General features: G+C 38.7%; 3 protein-coding genes across 3 annotated transcripts in view; 1 reads left to right on the forward strand and 2 right to left on the reverse strand.

Moving 5' to 3' along the window:
• Positions 1 to 20,009, reverse strand: part of LOC146504875 (uncharacterized) — a 197,652-nt gene that overhangs the window by 121,217 nt on the left and 56,426 nt on the right. The window lies entirely within an intron of this gene.
• LOC146504879 (B-cadherin-like) lies at positions 969 to 14,129 on the forward strand. Its single transcript, XM_085183625.1, has 18 exons — positions 969 to 1,248; positions 2,276 to 2,390; positions 4,215 to 4,303; positions 4,464 to 4,673; positions 5,063 to 5,203; positions 5,884 to 6,039; positions 6,724 to 6,865; positions 7,168 to 7,340; positions 7,964 to 8,092; positions 8,594 to 8,779; positions 8,953 to 9,203; positions 10,217 to 10,359; positions 10,785 to 10,876; positions 11,397 to 11,529; positions 11,874 to 12,089; positions 12,194 to 12,324; positions 12,589 to 12,732; positions 13,277 to 14,129. The coding sequence occupies exons 1-18, from the start codon at positions 1,198 to 1,200 to the stop codon at positions 13,490 to 13,492; spliced, it is 2,718 nt and encodes a 905-aa protein (XP_085039751.1). The 5' UTR covers positions 969 to 1,197; the 3' UTR covers positions 13,493 to 14,129.
• The window catches only part of rasgrp3 (RAS guanyl releasing protein 3 (calcium and DAG-regulated)), a 70,802-nt gene continuing 67,707 nt past the window's right edge, over positions 16,915 to 20,009 (reverse strand). Inside the window, 3 exon segments of the mRNA XM_085183626.1 lie at positions 16,915 to 17,257; positions 18,569 to 18,957; positions 19,392 to 19,541. Coding sequence (XP_085039752.1) covers positions 17,249 to 17,257; positions 18,569 to 18,957; positions 19,392 to 19,541 — 548 coding nt within the window. The 3' untranslated portion in view covers positions 16,915 to 17,248.

The raw sequence follows: 20,009 nt of genomic DNA on the forward strand, positions 1-20,009 counted from the left end.
ACACTGCCAATGCAGTAAAAGCAGGCCCAGATAGAAAAACATACAGTGGAACATCATCCATGATGGATTGACCTCCCAGAGCCCAGATCTCAATATTACTGAAGCAGGAATACAACAGAAAGACCCCAAAAAGATAGTCCTGACACAGAACAGAAGAAAAAGCAGCCAACATCTAAAGAAGAACTTTACAATGTCCTTCAAGAAACCTGGAGAACTATTGTTGTAGACTACTACAAACATTGTTCACTTAAACTATTGGACTTCAATAAATGAAATTCCATTTAAAATAAAGTAGTAGTGCATTCTCTCAGTCACATGCTTTCAGACTGTGAGGGTAAGAACAGCATGGATGAGAAAAGTCCATTTTTCTTCAGTATCAATTACTGATGTTTATCAGCACATAGCATTACTTCAGTGGGTACGCTTACAACAGCTATGGCAGCTATTAGCAAATGGGATGTTGTGCGTTCAGATGGCAGTGAAAACTGAAGCAAATAAAGCTGAATGCTTACATTTGTATCATCAAATTCTGTATTTGGCTTCTGTTCGGGGATACTGTCGATGATTTCCTTTCAACACTCAGCTTAATACATCCACTGGTTTTCAGACAGTGATTTGTGTTTTTTTAGGCTGGTTTCACACTAATGACTTTATAACACTGTTGGTTGGCTTTACAAATGAAAGGTGGTTTTCTGTCAGCAGCTTCACGTGTGTTTTTTAGTGATTCTTAGTAAGCAACTGTGGATAAAGTCTGAATGTCAGTGTGTGTGTATGTGTGAGAAAGACATGGGGAGTGAGAGACAGATTATCAGTAAGAGGAAATGAGACTGAGAGCTCCCGAATGTGGCTGACTGAACTCAGACTCAGATCATTGCTGATAATAACGCTGTCCGCTGCTACTATCCGCTGTGTCTCTATTGATTATTTATGAACAGAAACTACTTGTTCCTGTCACTTCAGGTGTGACGGGCTGGGATGACCATATTAGGAACACGGAACCTGCGCACCTGTAAGCTGACGTCATGTGCTGAAAGTACCTGAAACAGCGCCTTGCAGAGTCGATTCTCAGTTACAGAAACTACCTTCAGGGGACAACAGGAAGACGCCAAGAAGCGAGTTCAAAGAGGAATATATTTAGGATTCTTTTCGTTTTTGGCTGTATACTCGAGAGGAATACTAAAAATACGACTTAGACAAATGGGGACCGCATTGTTCGCGGTTTTTGGTGCTTTAATCGTCGTTTTCCAGGTGAGACTTCCTCTTTTGGTTAATATTTTGCCATCGGTGCTCATTTCTCTCACTGTCCATTCCACTTTAAGTTACAAAAAATAAATGTCGGTTAATCCTGTTACTTATTTGATTGAACTGGACAACACCGGGTATCTTACAAGCAGTCTTTTCTTTCTTTTTTTCGCGGAATAATTTCGGCACCTCTTTATGCGTGAAGTAGCCTTCGACTTTAATAAAGAAATACTTTTATCAGCTATGGTACTTCCTGTGACTAAGTGGGCCAAACGAACTTGTGGGGGTCTAAAATCCTTATTGTGTGTAGCAGCTTTCTCCGCAGAGCAATCTGCAACAAATTTTAAAAAAAAAATGTATTTTAAAAAAGCGTCGAAACCGCAGAACACACGCGGGGGTTTAGTCGTCGTCTTTCTTTTTCTTTTCATACCCTTCCGCCTCGAAGAGTTCGAGGTTGTGAGCGAGCCTCGCCCTGATTCCGCTGATGACGTTGTCTGCAGGTTAATTTCCAGTTCAGAGTTGTGGTTTCGTATGCAAACACGTTTCAGCTTTGTTCACTCCAGTCTGTTTTGTCTTAAACATATCGAGAAGCACTTTTAAAAAGATTCATTAATGTAAAAGTAAAAGAGAAAACGGGCTATCATCCAAGTTATATAGTTTTGAGGATTAAAAAATGAAAAGTCATTTGGCTTACAGGCACAATTTCAATTCATTCATATAATTACACGGGGCGTTAGACACATTTTCATTAGTATTTAAAGTGACAGTTATTTTCTTTATTATTTAGTGTTTAAACTGTGTATAGTAAGCAGCGCAATGCTTTGCCAAGGCATGGCATTTTCTGAACAACAGCTCAAAGCTGCACGACGTTCAGCTTAAGGAAAAACCTAAAATCCTGACCTTTTTCAATGCTGAAAACATTTCAGGTTGAAGTTTTTGATTTTTTTTAAAAACGTGTAGTTATTCAGTTTCGAACTCTTATAAGCCTGAAGTCTTATTGTACGTCTAACTGAAACTGCTGCTCCTCTCCTAGGTGTCAGCACTAGAGAGAGCTAACAGGCCAACATGTGTGCCTGGATTTGAGTCAGAGCTGCTGGTTTTCAGAGTGTCCAGGGAACATCTGAGGCCGGGCATGAGGCTGGGCAAAGGTAAGAACAACCCAGTGTAGGCTAGTACATGGGTGCTTTTAAACGTGTTTTGGATTTGGATGTTAATGTTTTCTGCCTGGATGGTGCTTACTCTTAGTCATAATCTAAATGAAATTGTTATTGGATATTTGTTTCTATTGTCTAGTATCATTTCACATGACAGATTTGTTTGTATGAAACTGTCGGAGGGTTTAGACCTGAGTTGCAGCCCTACATGGAATAACTCTACTGTTGTAAAGGACTCCTCCAGCCCAGATGGCCTTCAGCAGATTAGCTGGGCACATTGTTCTTAGTTGAAACCCAAACATGTCTCAGCTTGCTCTCACTCTGCTTCTCTCAGTTACTTTTACCTGCTGGTCAGAGCACTATCCCCGAACCTGTTTTACAGGCTTTGCTATTCAAGTGAAACTCTAAAAAAGGAACTGTTTTCTTTGATTTCAGTTAACTGAAAGGTTTTTAAAAGCTTCTTATAAACAGACTTAAACAGTTTTTGTTTTTTGTTTTGTTTTTTTAAATGGGCTTTGGTTATGCATGTTTGCTTTAACGTGAATATTCGTTTCTTTATCAATTGTCTCTACTGAATAACTAATTACCCACTTTGATGGGTTTGTTTTTTTTTTAAGACACAAGCAATTTATGATAATCAGATTAAAAAGCTGTGTAAATGTATGTACAGCTTTGCCTTGTTTATTTATTTAGGAAAATATTGCAGAAATCTATATCTGGACATCATATGCCAGTTTGTCCTTTTTCAATACAATTCAGTAAAATGTCATTAAGAGTAGATGCCAACAGGGTCCTAGAGTAGGTGCCAAAAGTACTGCAACCTAAAAAACTAAAAATCAAGTTGAGTCACGCTGAGTTAGCACTAGTGAGAAAAGGCTGTAGTGAACCAAACACTTACTCCACAATACTTCTATAAGGAGCAGTGAATAATGGGTAGAATAGCTGGTTCGAAATGATTGATGGTTCCAGCCCTACTAAAATATAAACATTGTTTTAGCTTTCTTGGCCTGTGGTTGTTACAGATGCATTAATACAACCTTTTCCTCTTCCAATACTGCTTTACTTTGACTGCATGTCTTGATAGTTTTATATTAATAGGCTGTTGTCTATTAATACGTAGGTTTAGACGATTCTATGAATTGTTTTGGTTCAAGTTGAGGCTGTTTATCCACACTCTTCTTTCTTGTATCCTAAAAATGAATTACCGATTGCAGAAATTTAACAATGAATGTTAAGTGTTAAAGTAAATGAAAGAAATGAAGTATGGATTAACATTATGTTGTCAATAAGTAGTTTTCATAAGCATGGAGCATGAAGGATGTGGGAAATGAGGTGTTGTGTAGTTATGTTGTCTTTAACGGAAACCAGAAAAAATCTGGTAATTTTGCTGCTTTTTGAAATGACAACCTGAGGTAAATGCTAGATAAAACATTTTTATTAATATTTTTACCAATATAAACCCTCAAAGTGAGGTTGATGGTTGTATGAGAATGTGTACTTCAAATGAAACAAAATTGGCCAATTCTGAATATCATCTTCAAATAACTTTTTCCCAAAATTTAAGTGTGTGTGTCAGTGAACATGTAAATGCAGTTTTGACATTTTTGTTAAAAGTAAATAATGTTGATGACCTGACTGAGTGTTGCTACTGTCAGAGCTAAAAACCATTTAGTCATCTTGCAGTCACTTATACTGCTTTTGTTAAGGTAGAGGGAGTGGTGTCTGTCGCTTTTCTTTGAATACAAAAAAAAAACTTGCCAGATTTTTCACTATATGTACCACATTTACATTGATTAACTCTTTTCTATCCTTTCCCAGTGGGCTTCACTGACTGCACAGAGCGCACAGTATTTCTTTTCAGCACTGATGACAGTCGCTTTACTGTAAAGGCAGATGGTACATTAACGGTGAGTAGAGTTGACAGACCTGACAGCAAAGTTGGGGTTAGTTTAGAAAAGAAGATATTAAAGTAAGATTTGTGAGGACTTAGTCTAACAAATGTAGCGTATGTTGTATTTCTGCTAAAGGTTTTGTTTTTTTATATATTTATTTATTTTTACCTTCCAGGTAAAAAGAGAGGTTGTTCTTCATAAAGGACACCGGAACTTCTTCATCCACTCCTGGGACTCTCATGGTAACAAAATAACAGTTCCAGTCAGTGTCGTTCACCCTGAGCATCACCATAGACATCACCGTGGAAAGCACCACCATGGAGCCCACACAAACTTCAACATTCAGCATCACAGTACTGAAGTGGACTCTATTAACTACACAGAGGTAGGTTTAGAGACACTGTTTAATGGGGCATGAAGGAAAGGTACATTTGGAATCGATACATGCAAAATGCCTGTTTCTGACATTTTAAGTAGATACAAAAGATGGCAACTTAACTCATGAGGCTACATAGAATTTATCAAATTCACAAACTTGAGTATCAACATGTCCTGCTTGCCTGCTTGGTAGGACACGATAATGCCTCATTGGCCTTTCTGGCTGAGATGTTGAAACTGATATTAACTCTGGACAGACACAGACCCATCATAGTCTGAAAAATTTTTAAAACTCATTCTGAGAACATCTGTGCTCCTCCTTGTAGTTTAATTAAGTTCTGAGTGGTGTTCTATCCAAGCTTTAGCTAAAAAAAAGCTGTCTGTATGTTCTTCCAGAATGCCACTGATCCACAAGTGCCCGTTCTGCAATTTCCCAAGTCTGGTGGAGGGCTGAGGAGGAGGAAAAGGGACTGGGTTATTCCTCCACTCAATGTTCCTGAGAATCTGAGAGGAACATATCCCCTGAAAGTAGCTCAGGTAAGGTGAACTGAATGAACTTTTGATTAATTTGACAATAAACGTCATTTTATCAAACATTTTTATTTCTAAATTTTTATTTCTGCAGAGGATGTCGCCGTTGTTTACTTTGCAGTCTGCCTGTCCTTTATATTTTTTCCTTCCCCATTTAATTCTTACTATTTAATCTGCAAAGTTTTGTTTTCCTGGATGTCTAACTAAGACATTTTTACTTGACTGTTAGTCTAAAGTTAACATAAATAAAATATAAAGGCACAAGTAAAAATCTGTATATTGCTGGCAGAAAGAAAAGTTAATACTTAAGGGTGCCGGTTTAGCTCGTGCCGTATAGCTGAGAGAGACCAAGATGGGTTCAAGTCTGACCCGCAGCACTTTGCTCCATGTCTTCCCCTCTCTCCCTCCCCTTTCCTGTCAATCTTAAACAATAAGACTAAGCTAGTAAGTCACATTAGTTAAAAGAAGTTATAGTGTGTCATTATAGAAAGAAATGCTTGGAGAATCTAGCAATCTTGTTGATATGAGATCACAAGATAAGTCTTTCTAAACTGTATTTCAAAATAACCAGGAATGTCTTGAGTGCAGACTACATTACAGTGCACAGCCTCTTTACTCTTACTATAGACAGTGAGCATGATCTAACTTAGTCCTGTGTGGCTTTTATTTATTTTATTTTTTTCCAGATCCGCTCTAATGAAGATAAAACAAGGAAGCTCTTTTACAGCATCACTGGTCCAGGAGCTAATCTGCCTCCTGTTGGTCGTTTCAAAATGGACAGAGAGACGGGCAATCTGTATGTAACAGAGCCACTCGACAGAGAGGAAACACCCAAGTACACGGTAAGCATCTCCAAATGTTTTTCCAAGTGATTACTGCATTTTGATCCCCATTTTAAAAAGTTGTTTTTAAATCTTTTTTTTAAATTCTTTTTTTAGTTTTTAAAAAAAACATCTTGCTTTGCCCCAGTGTCATGTTAAACACACAATACTGCACAGTTAAGAAACAACAGGTTCTTAATGTTAAATATTCAGTTTACAGAAGTATTGAGCCTCTTCACATTTAACAAACCGTACTAGATTTGTTAAACTTTCCCTGCTGGGAATTGCAGATCTTTTTATTCATTCAAAAAGGGACATGCAACACCCTTTTGAGATACAAAAACAAAGCAGTGATATGTGTTTATAATAAAAATTTTAAAAAAAGAAAAAAAGTGAGGCCTCAATATGTGGATATGTAAATGTAATGCCATTAAATGCCAGTAAGTCTTTTTACCATTTTTCGGTTTGTTTTTTGGCTTTTTTTTTTTTTTGCTTTTTTTCCAAAAGCAATTCATTAATTCAAATACAGTTTTTGTTTTTTTTGTTGTTTTGTTTTTTTTAATAAAGCATCAAGTCACAGCGACAGTCACCAACCGCAATAAAATCTTTGCCTTGTTTTTATTGTGTGTAGAGATAATGCAGTAAATTTAAAGGGGAATCTGAAACTTTCTAAATGAAACATGTTAAAATCTTCTGTCTGTGTAGTTTGAAGCACATGCTGTGGCTGATGGAGCAGGACAAGCTGAGGATCCCATGGAGATTATAGTCAATGTGATCGACCAGAACGACAACAAACCTTATTTTCCGGGGGAGTACAAAGCAGATGTTGCTGAGGCCACGGCCATCGGTATGTATAGAAACCTTATTGCCACTGGACTTCTTTGGTGGTGGTCTTTGTTTTTGTTCCTGTGTATAATTCTTATCAATGATGGAGTTTTCACCAAGTCCACTATATTGAATGAATCTTAAGATATTCAGAAAATCAGAATGACACCAAAATCAACAGGGTATGTGTTGGGTTGGAAAGAAATAAGCAGACTTTTTGCAGCAAGTCCGTTTTATTTAATAAATCTCGTAAATGAATCAGTGTGAAGATCTTCAGAAAATTCTACTCTTGATTACCTTTTTTTCTGAATTCCTCCACTCCAGGGACTGAGGTGGTTAGGGTTGAAGCCAAAGATGACGATGAGCCAAATACTGACAACTCAGATCTCCGCTATCGTATTATGAACCAGGACCCACCACTGCCCACTAACAACATGTTTGAAATCAACCCAATTACTGGAAGCATCAGAGTCACTGGTAGAGGATTAGACAGAGAGGTAAGATTTGTTAAACATATTTAAAACACAAGTGTCCTTTTACACAGTGCTGAAAAACCATTTTATAATGAATCAGGATCAGTAGTCTGTCACTGCTAGAAATCAGTCACAAAGAGGGTGCTGCAAAAAAAGTTTTGTTTTTTGATAATGAAACTCAAATTTGACACAGCCTCTGAAGTATAGTTATAGTTTATCAGTCTACATTTCTGGTTTGTGTCATACTTCTGGACACACATTTCATACTTGGCAAATAGTTTGTCAGACTAGTCTGTGTCTTCCATGCAAACTATGGCAGATCAGAGCAATCTGTTTGTGGTGCAGCATCATAAAACTCTTTGCAACTGACTTCACAGAGCAACAACAAACAGCCTCGTGCCAAATGGTCAAGGAATACTTTATTTTAAAAGGTTTGGCCACGCCTCTCAAAAGCATCATGTTTGCAGGTATTTGTCATAAGCAAAATATTAAATGATTTTAGCTTCAGCTTTTCAGCAGAATCGGCCTTCATAGATGAAGAGCTTTAGTCCGTCTGAAGGCTGCGTTACAGGCTGTAAACTGATGTTAGTGTTTCCTCCTTCCTGTTGATGAGCTGATCTACCTTAACAGTCCCTGTATCTTAACAGAAATATCCACAGTACACTCTGACAGTACAAGCAGCAGATATGGTGGGAGAAGGGTTATCCGGACAAACAAAAGTCATCCTCACGGTGACGGACAGCAATGACAACGCTCCAGTCTTCACTCAGAGCTCAGTAAGTATGAAGTAACTGGAAACTCCTGTTTAACTGCTTTTTCACTCTGTTAAAGCAGAACACATTCAGTCTGTATCTAACTGCATTACTAATGTTGCACTCACACATACTGACACAGCAAAAACCCACAATGGGTTTATGTTCATGACAAAATTACATGCATACATACAAAATGATCTTCCAATAAATGTTGTATTGAATCTAAATCTCTCAAAACAAACGGCAAGAAAACTCTTAACAAGCAACGATGCTCAGTGATGCTCAGATGTATTTAAAGTATTTTAATGATAGCTACTTCTCACTCTTGCCATAAATTGTGAGTTGTGGCTTTGTTTTTGTGCCAAAAGACACAAAATGATTTACTGCACAGTTGTAGACTTGCATTAAGTAATGAACGTAATATAATGACAAAGACTACAAAATGAGACCATTATTCTCTGAGGAGTCTTTAGATCTGTTTTCACTGCTGTGATTTCTGACCCATCCTTTATTTTCTCACAGTATACTGCAACAGTTGATGAAAACAAAAAGGATGTTGAGGTGGTTAGGATGATAGTAACCGATGAGGATGAACCACAAACTCCAGCCTGGAACGCCAAGTTCAAGATCGTCAGTGGTGATCCTGATGGACTTTTCACAGTAAAAACAGGAACTAACAAACAGGAAGGAATCCTTTCTACTGCAAAGGTAGGAAGAAAATCAGGAATTCTTGCATAATATTGGGAGATACTTATCATCTATGAATGTTTGTGTCATTTGATGGCAGCATTTTTGTGATTTCTTGTATCCTCACAAAAATCTGTGCCAACACCCTTATGTTGTGTTTTTGTTTTTTTTCTCCCTCCCTTCCTTCCAACCAGGAGCTGGACTTTGAGAGGGCCAGCAAGCACACTCTGTTGATTTCAGTGGAGAATGAGATTCCTTTTGCTCCTGGTGTTTCTGTGGTCACTTCTACTGCCACAGTGGTGGTGAATGTGAGAGATGTGAATGAAGCTCCAATATTTGATCCAAAGGAGAAGCTTGTTGTAAAACCAGAGAACCTTGCTGTGGATGAAGTCGTGGTGCAGTACACCGCTTCAGACCCAGACACTGCACGCAAGCAGACAGTCTCGTAAGTCGGGGGAGAGCCTTTCTACTGCTAAAGAAAATGTATCGCTGACCTCATAAGTGCTGCAAAAATTCTATTTTTTTCTAAAAATTCACTTAAGTTTGGAGCTAAAACCCTAAGTCAGGTTTTTCCTAAGGGGCTAAGGATTAAATTTGTGGATGAAACCCTAAATGGTTAAATCTCACAGATAGAATAGAATAATCCTTTAATTGTCCCACAAGGGGGAAATTTGGTTGTAACAGCAGCCAAAAAGACAAATATACAAACAAACAGTACACAGGACACGGAACAGAAACTACACAATTTTTCTTACATATTTACATTAAGGATAATGGTTACTATAAACTGAGAGTACTGTACAATTAAATTAAATAAAAAATAATTACAGGTAAGAGGCAAATGTCGAGTATTTAGAATCTTTATTCTGTCTGATGGTCGAAATTCATTCACTGTCCTCATGTTTGGCAGATAAAATTACAGAATACTGTCTATAGCGATAAAACACTAAATATCTGTCTACCATGATGGTATATTAGGCCCTTAAAAGACCCGTGTGTGTGTGTGTGTGTGTGTGTGTGTGTGTGTGCACGCGCGCACATACATATACACATTGTCTTAATTTGTAATGTTAAGGTCTTAAAGCATTTTTTTAAAACCCTTAGTTGTAAAAAGCTCATGAGGTATTGGCACCACCCTACTGGATGGTGCCACGGACACCAAATTTGCTGAATCCGATAACCCAAGAATGAGGCAACTTAGGACATTCAAATTCATACCATAGCTGCATCTACTAGGAGGCTGATGGACTAGTGGCCACCAGTATTTTTAAATGATGCAAGAATCCTGTAACGGTTAATGTGTTTAATTCTCACTGATGTGTCACCGTGTATTTAGCCTGAGGAGAAAGCAGAGGATGTCCAAAATCAAATAACACACTGTGCCATATTGTGAAACATGCTAATTGTAGTCATCCTGCCTCACAGTATTGCCATCTTTTCTGTGACCGTCTTGTGCAGGTACAAAATGATTGATGACCCTGCAGGCTGGCTGACAGTGGACAAGGACACAGGCCTTATTAAAGTGGGAAGACTCATGGACAGAGAGGCCATCTTCGTCACAGACAACAGATACACTGCAACCATTGGTGCCTATGATAATGGTAGGTGGCAGTTAAGACTATTACAATTTATAACTTTAAATAAAATTCCCATTTCTGAAAAGTTATGGAAGAACACTTGTTAAATTGGATAAGTTGGACTAGCCTGTATAATGTCCCGATAAAGTTGCAAAACAAGAAATCCTATGTTGCACAGACTGATCACTGAATGATGGAATGGAGTCTTTTTCCAAATTCCAGCACCTACGGCCTTTCCTGGGACACTCACAACTAATAACATTGCAACCCTTAATTTGAATAATTTAATAATTAGTAATTCAGTAATTAATTTGATCTTAGCCATTAGTTTTAGCCCTCAAATCTTACACAGGAAAGCCTGTGGGCATTACTATGAACTTGGGTTTCTTCAATAAAGTGAAATATCATTGTAATAAATGTTATTCTCCTGATGTTTGTTCTGTTACCAGATGCAGTCCCAGCTACAGGAACTGGTACCCTGATCATTCAGCTGGAAGATGTCAATGACAATGCTCCTGTTGTTGAGCTGCGTAACATTAAGGTGTCTTATTTCCCATCAGCTCAACAGCGGTTTTGTGTTGAACACGTGCAGAATCTTTCTATGTAAAGTCAATGTATTTTTAAGCACAATTTAAAAACGATACAGGTTGACCAAAATGTTCAAATTGAGTAAAACAGAGCTTTAAGTTCTTTTAGAACTGTGTGAGGTTAAGAGGGAGCTAATCTGGTTAGGCTTAAAAACACAGAATTTTGAAGTCATTTCTAAAATGTTCTGTAAGCCAGTGAAAAAGAGCCAACACATGGAAAAAATGGTCTTGTTTACGTGTGCCTGTCAGTTGTCGGGCTGCTGCATTTTAACAAGTAGTAGACGAGAGAGCACGGCTGATTCCAAAATGCTCTGTTGCAGTAATCAAGCCTGGATGAAATAAAGGCATGAATTACTTTCTCAAACAGTAAAATGTAGTGAAGCTAGGATGGGGTCAATTAAAAGGTGCAAGTCCAAGTGTGCAGTCATGTGATTCAGCATAAAGAAAAGCTTCACTGTGACTTTGTTTCCTCAGGTGTGCAACAAGGAGCCAGCTCCTCAGCTGCTGTCAGTAACAGATAAAGATGGACCAGAATTTGGAGCTCCCTACTCGGTGTCTTTACAGGGCATGTCAAAGACCAACTGGACCGCTAGGATGAACGACTCCAGTATGTACACTGCTAACATGTGACAAGTATAAACTGATAAGATGGCCAGACTTTTAAATATTTTGGTTCAGAAACCAAAATATGTATTTTTCCTGCTAACATGTGATTTGCAAATGTTAGGATTGTTTAGGTCGGGCATGATTCAGTGTTCACCACTGAACATTGAGATTAGAGTGATTGGTGCTTGTGTGAGGACATTGTTGCTATACAAGACTTTAAAAAAAAAACCCCAAAAAAACTGGTGCAAGATGGCTTTGAAGAGGTGGTAAAGCTTTGTGAAAGTCAGACAAAACAAATCCATCAACACAGAATTATAAAATAAAATATCTGCTGTCTTATTTCAGGAACGGGCATCATCTTGAATTTAGCCACTGAGCTGCCCAGTGGAGAATACAGTGTTATACTGAGAGTGGCAGACAAACATGGCTTGGAGCAGGACAGCATCATCAAAGCTGAAGTGTGTGACTGCAAGGGAGCAGAGGCGACATGCTTAGGCCGTGCTATAGGTGGCAGCAACCTGCCCCTTATCCTCGGAATACTTGGAGCCATCCTGCTGCTCGGTGAGTCACACATCTGTAGTCTCAGGACGGTGCATCTCTTTCCTTTCCCAGCTAAGTAGGATTTGGTTGGTTACTGTGTGCTAAACGTTGTGCTCTGTGTTCAGCGCTGTTGCTGCTAGTGCTGCTATTTACAAAACAGAGGAAAAGGGAGAAAAAGGAGCCACTCCTGCTGGATGATGGTGTCAGAGACAACGTCTATTACTATGATGAAGAAGGAGGTGGCGAGGATGATCAGGTAAATGGTCACTCATTCTGATTACACATTAATCAAAGCTGCACACACACAAGTCTCAGGAACAGAAAACCTGAGATTTTCTTTTTGAGATGAAATGTTTAAAAAGGCTGATCAAATTTGTTCCATTTCAGTGATTTGACCCAGGCTTTTTACTGATAGAAAGGTTTGAGTAGACAATGGGCTAAGTGGATGAAGAGAGTGGATTGCAGAAGTACAGCAAAAATATTCCATGTAATAAAGCATCATTAAATCACCTTCTTTCAGGACTATGACCTGAGTGTTCTCCACCGTGGCCTGGACAACCGGCCTGATGTGTTAAGGAATGAAGTAATGCCAAACTTCATGCCTGCTCCTCAGTACCGGCCACGGCCTGCCAACCCCGAGGAGATTGGCAACTTCATTGAAGATGTGAGTGAGATTCTAAAGCTCCTTAAAACTTAATGAAATGTGGTACTGAGGTGTGAATTCAGTGCATCATTTGATAACTTTGACCACAGTATTACAGATAATGGGAACCTAAGCAGAGCTCTTACTGCCTCATGGAAGCACTTATGTCATTTGAAGGGAGTGCATACATTTTCATTGCTTTTTGTCTAATGTTCACACACATGTTAGTATCTTGCTCAGGGATATTTGGCCTGCAGTGTACCAACCTTCCGATTGGTAGGTGACCTGCTCTAAAATCTTAGACATACTTAGACATACTTAAGCTGGATGGCATTACTTTGGCTCCAGTCATGGTGAAGGGAATTTTAATTTATTTAGTTTTTAAGAGAAGAAAAAGAGGGAGATGTTTAATTGACTTGCTCCCAGATAAGTGGCAGAAGATGGATGTTTTGGCTAAGAGTACATCATGTCTGTGCTTTAATAATGGTCACGTTTATTATTCTGTTACGTTATTCTGCTCCATGTGAGGTAATTGAAGTAAGTTGTGTAAAATTTCCTCCAACAGAATCTGAAGGCTGCAGACAACGACCCAACAGCACCCCCTTATGACTCCCTGCTGGTGTTTGACTACGAGGGAGGTGGTTCTGATGCAGGAAGTCTCTCCTCTTTGAACTCTTCAGGCAGTGGAGACCAGAACTATGACTGCCTCAATGAATGGGGCCCTCGCTTTAAGAAACTGGCCGACATGTACGGAGGAGGAGATGATGACGATATGCTGTAATCATACCATATCGCATGGCTGCATGTTTAATTTGTAAAAGCAAGCCAGAAAGGGACTTTCAACTACACATTGTTTTTTATAGATATATATGTGCATTGTGGTTTGCCTTCTCACTGCAATCCCGTTAGCAGTTATCGCCCACTGCTCAGAAGCCAAAGGATGAGTTTTTGTTTTGTTATGAATGTAAACATGCTTTTTTTTTTTTTCTCCATTTTGGGTTTTTTGTTTTTTTAAAAAACATCTGTTTGACCTTAAGCCTGAAGACTAATACCTTGTTACTTATTCTGTTGAATAAGTGCTGGAGCCACAGTGAACACTTCTGTGTAGGTTACTGGGCGACACCTGAGACACTCTGAGACTCGTCAGTCACACTGGGAAATGTTGCTTTACTCTATAGCATTTGTACTAATGGTCTCCATTTGTTTAAAAAGTAAAATTTGAAATCATTAGGATGAGATCCAGGTAGCTTGCATGCGCCTCGTCAGCCTTTGACAGTGTGCTCAATGAGTTATGAATACTTTTAAATTGTTTCCTGTGGATCTGTTCATGTCTTTTATTACAATGATTTGTCAAAAACGAAATCTTTGAGATACTCTGTGAAATTAGCTTTGTTCTTTATAAAATTGTATTAAGCCAACAGTGGATTTGTGTGGTCTCTAATTTCAGTTTAGTACTAACTGCATTAAGACATGCAGTGCAATAAACAGCAGTGACAAAGCTCCAAATTCTTTCATTTCATTGTCACTTCACTGCAGGTGATTGCAGAGAAAGACTGATCCACACAAGTTCCTTTTATTTATTTCTGATCTGAAGTCTGTTCAGCTTCATATGATTTTGGACATGAGTTGGACACATGAGGTGTTTAGGTGTATACAATGTAAATAAAACTACATGCACAGTAGGCCACTTCCTCTTGTTCAACAATGGAGGCACATTCTAGACAGATGTGTGAAGTGTAGTAAATGTACCGTTGGTAGCTATACTCTGGGTTTTGTCCAACCTAAATGCTTTCACACTTGCTGCAGTAAAGTGAGTGTGTTAAAGGTTTCTACACCTTCTTTGAAGATAAGTTGGAGCTGGACTAATGTCCAAGCACTTTCTCAGGAATCACAAACTTGCTGGTGTGTAGAATTGGGCTTCTGATACTTACCGACCACAGAAAATGTGATATTTTTATGGTTATAATAATACTATGTAATTGATTTTGGTTACACTTTACGTTGTAACCAAGGCCTAATTCCTACTCCCATAGTATATTTAGCTTACTTTGTTTTTGTTTTTTGTTTTTTTTAACAACAGTAGCACAAGACGAGGACATACAAGGGTAATAGGAAAAGCTATAAACAGCTTGTCCTGGATGGGAGAAAAATAGAATTGAAATCTCAACTGTGATGAACCTGATATGTTCATCTACACAGATGCACACATGGATGCAATTTTGCTCACATACCTATACTAATATATGTATATTCATGCATAGTGTTATCTATATATACACGTACCCATGCACTCATACAGAAATACTGATGTGTATCAGTATTTCTGTAGATCTGTGTGTAATTACAGAATTTAATTAGATGATGTAATTAAGTGCCAGTATTAATAATAGAAGAAGACATTTGCTGGAAGGATCTGAAAAGATAAATAACAACCCCGAGAAGTTGAAAGGGAAGCTTGAGGTGGCAGTGTTCAAATCAACAATATTAGTCTGAGTAAAGTGGTTGATTTCCAAAGTTTGACACCATCTTTATTGTCCTTAGACTGAGGTCTGCCAGCTCTGAGCTGGACTCCAGACCTTCATCGATGGTCAGCTCAGAGCATGAACACCATGCAAAGCATCCTTGTTTACATGCCTCTCAGCGGTTGGAGATCCTGTAATGAAGTCGGCCTAGTGAATCAGATGTTTCACTCCTCCAGGGGTTTCCTGATTGGTATATCTCTGGATATCAGAATGTTACTTTGTAGGGCTAAAAATGGGGCTGTAAAAAAAGAAAATAAAGACAGAAAATGAATTATTCATTCAACAACAACAACAATAATAATAGTGAGTAAATGGGAAAAAATTATTTTTTAAAAAAGGCGATCTGGTCCTTCTGTCTTGCCACCAGAACATCCTGTTGTGTAATCACTTATAGCCGCTTCAATAGTGACCTACACTATGTTGCAACCTCTGCCTGTCCACTCTTTCTTTATTTTTACTAGAACTAATGGATGTTTTTATTACTTTACTTGCATTTAAAAAAAAAAAATGTTATTAATAAAACTGCTTGTTACAGCAAATATATTGACTGCACTGTTTACTTCTCAAGCACACCATCATACCTACAGTAGAATGGTTGACAAAGAAAAGAATCAAAGAACTGCAGTGGTAACGCCTGGTCAAGGTCCAGATCTAGGTCTTGACCAGGTCCAGACCTGGTCAAGAACAGATCTAACAGTTTATGATAATAATAGTAATAACTGGATGATTGTTTACAAGTGCTGCAGCCTCTGCACTGATAAGGGTAACCCCACAGTGCCAACATTTGCACTATACAACCTTACAGTCTCATTAGAAATAATCATCACTGGCTCATAGTAAAGCTAGTTTCCAGAAACATTACCAAATGTGGCCACAAGATGGCACTCATTTACAGGAGCAATAAAGCTCCCTTTATGTGACAGAACTCTGCTAGGAGTTGCACAGAGTGATCACTTTCTCTTAGTATATTTAATATATATTTTTGTATATTACACTGTTTAAGCACCACGGCATACATTGTTTCTTGATTTCTACGTCAGATCCACCCCTCGCTGGTCTTATAAAGACCAGAATGGTGATGATAAAAATGCTCAGCTTGAGGCTTCCCAACAGGACCTCACAAACAACAGCATGACTAAAGTTGATGTAGCACTCACTGCACCTTGCACTGCTAGGCTCAAAATCAGACACATGATTTAACTTTAAAGTCAGTGGAAACATCAAATTACAATGAAAAACATCCCTTCAGATAGCAAAGACAAAATGGCATGACATTGCATAAATATGTACTTTTTATTTGTTTTGACACAGAAAAATAGGAAAACACAAATCACAACGCATATTTATGAAACCTTCCACACTTGATGGTGTACAGCATTTGTAAAAAATGCTTTTATCATCTTCGATAAAATAATGATGGGAGAGAGAGAGATCACAACAGAATGATTGAACATTTTTTTTTGCTGAAAAAAACCCTGCAAGATAAAATTAAGGTAGACCGCTCTGCAGCTGTCACTATAGAAATGCTGTTTCATGAGTCTTTGTGCTAAATGTTCTGTTGGTTTCCCTTTACATTCAGGTTCTGTTTCCTTTTGTTTCCATCTACACATACAAACATCCAAAAAATTCCCCTTGCTATGATCATGTGACATCAGGACCTTGATGCTGCATCTCTTTATTAAAATCCAACACCAGATCATTTCTGTTCACATTCTTCCTGAGCTCCATTTGAAAGCTCGACGATGTAAAGCAACTGGCCAACAATCCATAAGGAAAAACCTTCATCTTGTGTCTTTCTGCCTGGAGCTAACACACTGTATGTTATAGAGCTCTTCTCCCCGACTTCAGCTCCATGTCGCTCTGTCTGTATCGTGCTGAAGTCTTGAGAGGATATGATGACTCCATGTTTTTGAAGGGGGACCTCAGAAAGCCAAGAATATCCCCCTGAAGCTCCTGGTCTTAGCGACTAGGGGCTTTCTGGATCTCCACGAGCGGTTCTCACCACTGTAACCGAGTCAGCTGTTCTGGAGTGGAAGAAAGAGGAGAGACGTGTGTTTGGGTTGGTGGCATCAATTTATTTATTTTTTACGAATAACGTAAGGGATTACTATTGCACACTATAATTAGATTACTGTTACTTTCCCGTAAGCTGCCTTACTGCGTCACTAAATTGTCGTGATTTTGTTTGTGAAAGTGTCTCATGACAAGATGTAAGGGTGTGCAGATCAACAATGATATGGAGTGTGGGAGAGAGTACATCCATGCAGGCATTTAAAGCAGGATGTACTTACATTACTTTTAGTTTTCAAGCAAACCTCCACCCGCCTCACTCCTGCTAAACAGGTGAACATAGATTTAAGAGCGACAGGAACTCAGTGCTGCTAGAATGATTTTATGTATTTCCTGCTGTGTTTTACTTGCATCTATTTGAAAGAGCAAGTGTAAACACAAAACATTATATTTTATATGATTGAATATGCAGAACATAGGTTTAAATGTTAAACACATTTCTTCAAGTCAAAGACTGTTGCATATAATTAAATTTTGCTTAATGCAATGTGCATAAAATTGAAAGATTAAAACAAATAAAACAATTTTAGAAAGAGGTTTTCCATTTGATTCAATTTTATATGATGGATTATGCAGAAAAAGTAGAATATGGCTCAAAGGTCTTTTGCTTTATTACGTATTCAGGTTGTGTATCATGTTTTTGAAAAGTAACTAAGTAACTAATTATGTTTGATAATAAGTAATCAGTAAAGTAATGGGATTGCTTTTTGGAGAAGTAATCAGTAATGGTTAAACTAATTACTTGTTCAAATAACTTGACCAACACTGGTCCCTAAGTCACACAAGTAATAAGTTATCTAACCAAAAAGAAACAAAAAGAATCAAAAGTAGAATGTGAGCAGAGCCATCAGTCTGGGTTCAGGAGACAGACAGCTTGGTTGAATTGGGTGACCCTGAACCATGCTTTAGTTATTACTGGTTTACACTGGTTGACTTCCCAGGATGCACTGAGCCCCTCTCGTCTTTCCACTGCTGATGTGTTTACATGTCACTACTGAATGTCATTAACTTTGGTCTTGTCTCTCTATGCACTGTTTTTTCCTTTTTACTCGCAACCCAACCAGACTGCTGACCAAGGTCTCTTCCTGTTAAAACAAATTAAATTCATTTGAATTTAAATTGATTTATATAAAGACGCAACAAATCCAAAAAGGTTTTCTTCTGCTGGTCATCAAATTGTTGGGGGTTTGACTTTTACAAATGAAACACTTCCGACCTAAAATTTGATTTTTGAATAAAAATCCACAAATAATCTATTCCATTACCTTAGTTCTGTGTGTAACCCTGTTCTGTACATGCTCTACAGAGACGTCTGGCTTCTCCTGGGAGTCTACACTGCTTCCAGTGCCGTGCGGTGCAGAACCTGCCTGGTACTGCCTCCCACTCTGGTTTTCCCAGCAGGCAAAACCCTTGTTTTTAGACATTTTCCTGTGAGTTCTGTATTTCATTTTGGGGAAGGTGTGAGCACCACTGTCTGCCACCTCCCAGGCATGTTCAGGCCACAGTGGTTCAGTCTGCGTAGCCTGGCTTATGGTGGCTCTCTGCAGGCGCACAGAGATTCTCTGGGCTGAGCCCGTCATCAGGGTGATGGACTGAGTGTCGAGAGCTGGAACTGCTGGTGTGACAGCGGGGAACTCAAACACCTCGTCCTCATCTGGAAAAAAAAGGAAACACAAAACAGAGGACTGTGAACAAATTATTTATAGTGTCATGATACACCTCAGGTAAATGGGCTTGGTTGCAGCTGCTGAAGCATCAAATGTACAAGGTAAAAGCATTCGTTTTTTTACTATAGTAGTGCCGACTCGGGTATGCTTTCTGCCTCTTAAAAGCCCAGTGATTTTCCTGTGGTTTAAAACCTTACGTGACTTCTGAAATCGCAGTTCCAGGCAACTAACAACTCTTGCTACATTGTATCACGTTAAATTTATTCTTGTTAAGATGACAAGTGTTAAGTCGTTGAATTTCGCTCAGATCATATATGATCTAAGCACGCACAATAGAAACATAAAATTATTTTGCAAAGGTAATAACCTCCCATTTACACTTTTTTGAGTGTATGCAGTGTTTGCAGTAGCTAAAAATGACCTTGACAGACAGGCAACGTGGGGCTGCTGGGCAGTGAGCTGTGAGTTCCTCTGACTGGAGAAACGCTGCCCAGAGAGCCGGAGCGAATCAGCTTCCTACAGGCCAGAACCAGCAGCTCACGGCATTGTTTATGACAGTTAACACCACAGTCTGCAAAGCAAAAATAGAAGCATAAAGTCAAATGTGTTCAGGTATCCATAGTATCATGACAGTTTGGCAGTTCTGATGTGAAGATCAACTTTCTTGCTTTGTTGTTGGAACAGCAGCTTCACAGGCAGCAACAACAAATTCTCACATCAGCCTAACTCATACCCTTCTCTTGATTTAGCCTCTACATCACGTGAATGTCAAATTTCTTTCTCTCTGCAAATGGACGTCCACCTCAGAGGATCATGGATAAATCAGGACTGTACAGGACTCACCACCCAAATACAATTTTGCATTTTAGACCAGCATAGTGTGTAATAACTGCTTTTTGTGTCCCACTTGTAGCCATTTCAGTGCATAAAGTTTGAAATTTTTGGCTACAGGAATGATAGTTGATGAAACACTTCACCTTATGTGTGAATTATACTTCAGGGGCAAATTAACTTATGACGCAAACGGACTCTAGACTCG

This window comes from Neolamprologus multifasciatus, chromosome 13, assembly GCF_963576455.1.
Source record: "Neolamprologus multifasciatus chromosome 13, fNeoMul1.2, whole genome shotgun sequence".
NCBI classification, from domain to species: domain Eukaryota; kingdom Metazoa; phylum Chordata; class Actinopteri; order Cichliformes; family Cichlidae; genus Neolamprologus; species Neolamprologus multifasciatus.